This window comes from Fukomys damarensis, unplaced genomic scaffold (genome assembly GCF_012274545.1).
Source record: "Fukomys damarensis isolate Sample0158 unplaced genomic scaffold, DMR_v1.0_HiC HiC_scaffold_35, whole genome shotgun sequence".
In the NCBI taxonomy this organism is placed as follows: domain Eukaryota; kingdom Metazoa; phylum Chordata; class Mammalia; order Rodentia; family Bathyergidae; genus Fukomys; species Fukomys damarensis.
This window is the reverse complement of record NW_022900947.1, coordinates 19,351,224-19,359,154: the sequence shown is the minus strand read 5'-3', so window position 1 is coordinate 19,359,154 and position 7,931 is coordinate 19,351,224. Positions and strand designations below refer to the sequence as shown.

At 33.7% G+C, this 7,931-nt stretch overlaps 1 protein-coding gene across 7 annotated transcripts in view; it reads right to left on the bottom strand.

Moving 5' to 3' along the window:
- The window catches only part of Tbc1d19 (TBC1 domain family member 19), a 126,059-nt gene that overhangs the window by 99,504 nt on the left and 18,624 nt on the right, over window positions 1–7,931 (bottom strand). For all 7 annotated transcript variants that reach the window (XM_010608460.3, XM_010608462.3, XM_019205144.2 and 4 more), the window contains exons 2-4: window positions 5,881–5,953; window positions 4,971–5,016; window positions 976–1,051 (exon numbers count right to left, since the gene is read on the bottom strand). In XM_010608460.3, the coding sequence (XP_010606762.1) occupies window positions 976–1,051; window positions 4,971–5,016; window positions 5,881–5,953 (195 nt within the window). The remainder of the gene's footprint in view (window positions 1–975; window positions 1,052–4,970; window positions 5,017–5,880; window positions 5,954–7,931) is intronic.

The window sequence follows — 7,931 nt, the reverse complement described above, 5'->3', positions numbered from 1 at the left end:
TTTATGTACCGGGGATCGAACTCAGGTCCGTGAGCTTGCGAGGCAGATGGCGGAACCACTGAGCTAAATCTCTGGCTGGAGAGTTTTCAAAATGAAAATAAAAGCTGAAAAATAAAAATATGCCTAAAGTCCACTTCGGTGTAACATGGCAACTTAAAAGAGCAGAAAATTTTCAGGAGAGGCAGAACCATGATGGTAATAGTTAAAGCCAAGTGATAGGCTCATGGGTGTTCTTCGAGTATATTTGAAATTTTTCATAACAAAAAGATTTAAAAAATCCATTTCTGAGTTCATGGTGGAGAGTGAAGGTCAATTCTGTGACATCCCAGAGCACTGCCTTGCTGGTAGTCACAGAGCCCCACCCAGCACTAAGAGGAGGGAGGATCAGGCTGGCAGGGCGGGGCAGGGGCTGGGACCAACAGTCACAAGAGTGGACAGACAGCATGTGACGGAGCTTACAGAGTTTCTATTTTAACAGATTTTTCTAGATTTATTGTTTAAATTAGTTTATCCCTTTAAAGTGACTCTCAGTTGTTGCTAGTCCATTGGCATGTATGTGACAAGCTGCTGTGAGAACAAATGTATTTCAAATACAGTTTCAGTAACATGGACTTCAAAAGTAAAAAAAAAAACAAAACATTAAAACAATGTCAGTTCACTTACATTTCATTCTTTCAGTATCATAAATCATGAAGAACAGATTGTCATTTAATATTTTTATCATATTTTATATTTCTGGCCAGTATGGTAAGTGATTTTCTACTCTGTTTCTCTAGTATTACTATAGTTAAATAAGCATGACCCTTGGTTACTGAAAAAAGAAAGGAAGAATATTAAGGTACCATTAACAACACTTTAGTGGCTTTCATTCATTCTTTCATATAATGAATAAAATATTTTGCTGACATCATTAAGAATCTGACTCTGTATTACATAACCTGACGTGGGAAAACAAAATGAAAGTGAGTAGCCAACCTGTGCTTTTCTCATGTATACCAAAGGCTCTTTAAGATGTTCAGGAGGTGCAGCAGGGTGGCTAGGTAAAGGATACCTACAAGCAAAAAGAGGCAGTTAAATATTATACATTACTCTTGATAATTAATTTTCTTGGTAAGAAGTTAATTATCTCTATAGTCCATATTATAAATAAAAGAGTATTTGTTACTTAGTTCTATGTATCTATACAAGGTACAAGGTCTAATGAAACTTTAATACTATCATATAAGTTCCAAATTAAAATTTTAATTGCAAAAAAAAATTTAATTGCATGTTAAAAGTTAAAGTGCATAAGCTGAATTCAATTGTGATAATGACTACAAGTGGTTATATAAAAATTATCATAAGATATAAATATTATAACTTTAAGAGGAATTCTTAAGGTTAAAAAATCCATTAACTTGCTAATATGTCAACTCATTTCATTTCTGCCAATTTCCTGTCTATATGACTAAATATATAGATATATATATAATAATTTAAATAACATGAACATTACTTTTGATAATAGCCATGTTTTAATATATAATACACAAATTCACAAATTTAACAAAATTTTTAAATCTTATGTATTATGCATTCTTTGCTTTCCAAGTAATATTACATTTCTTATTTAAATTATATACTTTTTATAACAAGAGAAATTTAGTTCATTAATATTTAAGCCATTTTAGGTACTAAATACATGGTAGTGATTAAGAAAATATCCACTGTTCTCAGGGACTTAACCTTCTAGTTAAAACATACAATAATTATGAAAACAAACAAACATATAAAATAATAATAAGTGCCATGAGAAAACAGAAGTAATTTGGAGAACTCTGAAGGCCTGTGGGGAATCTGGCACTTGAACTAAGACAAGAGAAGGAGCCAGCCTTTCAGAGAAGGAAGGGAAGAATGTTCTGGACAGAGTGACAGCAAATGCAAGACTCTGAGGTGGGAATGTTAGGATGTTTAATGAGCAGAAAAGGCCAAAATAGTTGGAACAGAATGATTAAAGTGCAGACGGTATGAAATCATATGCAGAAAGGCAAAAGGAACAGACAATGGTTCAATAATCTCTTTCACAGTGATACAGTGAAATTAGTCTAGGACTTATGACTTGTACCTACACCAAAACAACCATATTCCAGTAATCAAGAACCACAGACTAAAGTCTCGAGCAATGTCTGGTCCAAAGTGGGACAGCAGCATACGGAGGATTCGTAATACTCCAAATCACCTGTGTCCCACAGCCGAGACACAAAGGGTTCAGCTGTCCATAAGAAACATTTCTGCGATGGGAAAGAGCAACCTATCCCATCTAATCTTTAAGGCAGTTTCACTAAGTGATTATTTCTGACAAATCACCTTTCCTACAAACTGCATTCTGTGTACCTTTCCCCACTCAGAAATTTTTAAAAAACTGATAGGCTCTGGATATCTCAGTATTTCTGGTATTACATGCAAGGCAGTTTAAAAGCCATCTTACATTGCGTAATACATCCATTGTAAAGGTACACATAGTTTAGTGTTCTAAACCCTTCTGTTGAACTCAGTGTGTGTGTATTTGTGCATGTGTGTGTGTCACCAGGGACTGAACCCAGGGCCTTCAAACTGAGCAGCATCCCGTCTCAGGTATAGTCTCAGAAGCATAGAACAGAGCAAGACAAATTCTAAGCCTGTTTTCTCTTCTGCTAATTGATGATAATAATAAATTCGACTTCATAGGGTAATTATGAAATTACCTTAAATGCATATAAATGCTTATATTAATGAAATACAAATTATCATTAATATAGCATTGAATAGTTATTAGCACAATAATAAATATGTAAGTAACTGCTTTAAATTAGTGGAAAAAATAACTAAACAAAGTACAAAATCTGAAGTGGAAGAGTTAACCTGTTTGAATTCCATACATCTATTAGCCAGGAGTGTGTGTGTGTGTGTGTGTGTGTGTGTGTGTGTGTGTGTGTGTGTGTGTGTGTGTGTGTGTGTGTGTGCACATGTATGTGTGTTCAGCTTCAATTATTTAGTGTTACGTAATGAATATTCCTACTTTATCTTTGGCTTTCTTTACTGACCCATATAAAGGTAACTGCCAATAAAAAGGTGACAGAATATGCTAAGTGCACTTTATGTTTTGCTTTATGTTAGGGGAAACACTTCTTCCCCACTCTCCATGTGCCTTTCCATGTGAAAAGAGCTCTATTACTGTAACGTTCCAGCTTCTCCAGGCTTACACAAACTACACAACAGATAATATTTCAACTTTTATATTTGGGAAGAATATACTGAGCATGCTTACCCTGATCCAATAATTTTTGGCTAAAATGTTAAGTCTATTTAATTCTGAAATTCACTGGAGGGACTCACTTTGCTCTCTCCCTGAGCTCTGCTCTCCTACCTAATCTTTATTTGGGACAAAAATGTCATTTGTTCTCCCATTTACCATTCTGTTTTACATCATTTATCCATTTGTTCAGAACCCAAATGAAAAAGAAAGGTAGTATTAGTGAGCTTCTACAAAACTCCCAACAAGTTACTTAAAATACTTATTTCAAGTTCTATTATTTAGGATATTAAAGATAATGAAAGACAGACAGTCCCTGTCATCAATTAAAACAAGTGCATGTCACACAAAGCTATTTTTAAAAATGTGTCAGATCACAAAAATAGTATCATGAGTAAAATCATAGGCCTCTCTACTAGATACTTATATCATTATGTCTACTACATTATATGTTGTGAATTAAGAATCTTTCCAGTTGATATAACCTCTGTATGTGGTGACTTGTACTACCAAAAGTATGGTCATAGCCAATGTCAATTAACAGGCAGAATTCAAGAATTCAAAAGCCAATTGGGAACATGGTAATAAGTGAAGAAGCAAAAACACTAACTGAGAAAAATTTTGTATCAAAATCATTTATCCACAGACTTCACCTAAGTATTTTAGAAATAGTCTGGTAAAGGTAGGCTATCTCATTTCACAGTGAACAGGAGATTTGAAGGGGCAACTTGGAAAAGAAAATATTAGACACTTGAGATGCTAAAAACAGACAAAGTGATAGCAATAAAAAGAAAAGAAAGGAGATAGAGAGAAAAGAGAAAAAATAGCAGACATAACAATGCAGACTATAAATTCCTAAGAGTATTTTATCTTTCTATACAACACCCCAGTGCCTAGCATAATACTGGTACACAGTAGATATGTGATGAATAATGAGATAAACTACAAAAGCTAATGTTCAGGATGTATTTTTTTGTAATGACAAATAGTTCTATAGATCTTACCCTGTTGGTAATTCTAGATAAACAAAATGATTGATGCTCTTAATAATGACACCAATTTTGCAAAGGAAAATGTAATTATCTTTAGAATGGTCAGTTTATAAAAATTACATATAAAAAGAATGATGGTAAGCTTTAGTTATCTGCAATATTAAGAGAAATACCTCATTCCCTAATAATACTGGATGAATGAATTGTGAAAAATGAATGAATTGGGGCCGGGGATTGAGCTCAGTGGTGCCACTGCCTGCCTTGCAAGCAAGCGCAAGGTCCTGAGTTTGATCCCTGGTATCAAAACAACAACAAAAAGAAAGAATTGGTTAAAAAAAAAAATCCTCACCTATTCCTTAACAATTCTCAGGCAAGACGTAGTAATAATAATTTTTTTCATTGAGACAGGGTCTCACTATGGAGTTTAGGCTGGCCTTGAACTCATTATATAGCCTCAGTCTGGCCTTGCAATAATCCTTCTGCCTCAGCCTCCCAAGTGCTGGGACTGCAGGCATATGTCACCCCATCTGGAAATTGTAGTAATTTTTTATTGCATCAACTTACTTAAAATTCCTGATAAATCCTAATGATAAATGGTAATACAATATATACAGAAATATAATATATATAAAAATACTGATTTTATTCCTTAGAAAGTAAATATAGCTAAACAAAACCGTATTTCAAAATAGGTGAAAAAAACTCACACATTCAGTTCACTATAAACAGCATTCTGAAGTTTCTTCTCCCAACCTGTTTTTTTTAAAAGAGAGTAAATTGTATGAAAATATTAGTTTTTAAAAATAAACATACATCATAATGAAATTCAACTTACTAAATCTTTGCCATTATATTCACTTGTGAAAGAACTTTGTCAAGTGTCAGACACTGTAAATTAACATTAAGGAATTATTTCCTGAACACTTACTTGGCCCTCAGCTAGTACTGAGAAGCAAAGACATCAACACAATATTTTTAAATAAAATGATTGCACGTTTGCTCAAGATAAGAGGAAGATTTCATTCCGCCATTATCAAGATGCTCAATGGGTGCCAAAATCTTTGGCTGTAGCCCTATAGGTGCCATGGCAGATGTGCCAAGGGGCAGGGCAAAATCAGTTGGCAGCTGACACAGATCACAAGTTATTAGGTACAATTAACTAGTTAGGAAACTGGACAGCAGAAATAGATCCTTCCACTTGTGACCAGCAATATCTCAGTTCCTGTGTGCAAGGGATGGTATAGAGAGACTCTCCTTACTCTGCAGAAAGATTAAGACTTTCTTCTGGTTTTCTTTGAAAGAATAGAAAACAGAAAAATAACGTAAAAGGAAAAAGCCACACTGAAAATTTATAAGCAACTTACTTAACTAAGGACATAATTACCACATGGAGGACATTTTAAACCAGGAAGACAAACACTACTTAAAGCTAGTCAGCTTTGAAGCAGTCGTTGGAGCAGTCATTCCCACTGTTTTGCTGAATTTTTGTACCATCTTATTAATATCTGACAGTTCCAGTTCTTCCCAGTAGTAACCTGTTCAGCCAGTTTCTACAAGTTTGAATAAGTGACTAAAAGTCTGAGGATACTTAAAGAATTAGGGGGAAAAATTACAAACCTGATATCTTAAAGAATTCTTTAATATCTTCTTTTAGTGATTCAAGTCTAATCTCAGGTTTCTGAAGACTGGCCTGATTTTTTTTAAAAAGAAAAAAATAGAAAAGGAAAAGAGACAGAGGTTAAAATTAAATCATTTGGTTTGGTATAAACACTAATGAAAATTTTAAAAGGAAGTGCCCAAATATAAGTACTGCTTGAAAAATCTGGTTATAGGACCTTAGAAATATCTGAATAGCTCATAAGAGAAAAGAATTTTTCCCATGCTTTAAAAATAGAGTTTCTGTGATAGTATACTTCAGTCTACTCAAATAAAACAAAAAACAAAAAACCCCAAAACTTACAGCTGGTGAATACTTAATGCATTTATCTAGGTTCTCAAATAGGAAAATACTCAGATTTTATAAATCCATTCTCTGAATATTATACCTAACATATATGACACCTACAATCAGTGACCAAAATACCAGTTGCATCCAAGTAAATGTGTCTTTGAACAATGGCTTTCTCTTTGGATTGCTGCTAAACTAAATGTATCTGCTGTGCATATTTATGAAAAATACATGCAACAACTAGTTAAAAATGTTTATTGTTAATTTTTCTTTAACCTCTAAGTACATACTTTCTACTCTACCGGTTTTTCTCAAAACTTTTACCATAAATAACATTTTCCTATTTTTAATGGCTTTGGACACTCTCAAATTGTTCATCACCTAACACTCTCAAATTCTAGAAACATAGTTTCTAATTTCTATTTGAGTATTTCATAATCATTCCAAACCTAAGATATAAAAAATTGATCTGATCTTCCACTTACTACTTTTCTTCTGTTTTTAAATCTTCATTGATGAAATTACCACCCACCAGTTCTTCAAAGTCAGAAATTTCAAAGTTCTTCTCAATTCCATCCTAACTCTTCCATAACTAAATTCCTTTCTAGAACAATGACACTGGTGGCAGTGAATTTTTTTGTTGCTATTTAATGTCCCTGATTTCCAAATAAGAAACAGACTAAACAATTAGACAGCAAAACCAAAATTCCAAATAAATCATTTACAACAACTAGGTGATAAGATATCAAATCCAAAATACAATTAGCTGGGACAAACCAATGCCACAAGATGTGTATGGCATTAGTATTTGACCAGGATGGAGCAGAGGAAAGCACTGGGCTGTCTGTTGGATGTGAAAGCAAGAGAACCCACAGTCAACAAATATACTCTGGAATACACAATAAGCAAATTTTAGAACAGGAGCCAATTCCCTTTTTACAAAGGCATATACAGGAGAGAATAAATATTGATAGAGTAATCAAACTTTTGAGTGACAGGGAACTAATTCATTTCCTTGAAAACTGTTAACAAACAAAAAGGCATTTATCCTGCCTTCCCACAGAAACTGAACCAGAGTAACCAAATAAAAAGGGAAATATCTCTTTATAAAAGCATTGCAATTAATAGCTAAAACAGATATGATATAATCAGAGTATCACAATTTTGCAACCAGTGAATGGCTAATTCTAGACACTGAACAGAAACAGCTATTAACAGCCCAAAAGAGACAATCAGAGAGTATGTGCTTCCCTATAAAAGAACACTACCTATAGCCACGTCAAAGTGTTATCACCTGAGTCTGGTGAAGCCTTGGAATTAATTGTCAATTCATAAAATATACAAAGGACAGAAGAACATGCTGAGCAGCAGTGTAAGTTTATAATCAGAAAAATCTAGGCTAGTGGGGAATTCTAAGGTCAAATAGCCCAATTCTTCAGCTGTTAAACTGTAGGGAAAGGAGAGGAAAGGAAGAAAATCTACACATTTTTAAATATTTAAAAGACAACATAAATTATTTTTTTTCTTTTTATTGAGGTTATTGGTACAATTTAGGTATACAATACAATTACATTCATCATTGGGATTCTGTACCTTTACATAATAGGTCTTGATTCTCATTTTTCCCCTTGTCCCTGCCCTCCCTTCACCCCCTCCTCCCCTCCCCATTTACAAACATTTTATTTCCATTTTTTCAGTTTCTCATATTTTTTTCCTCTCC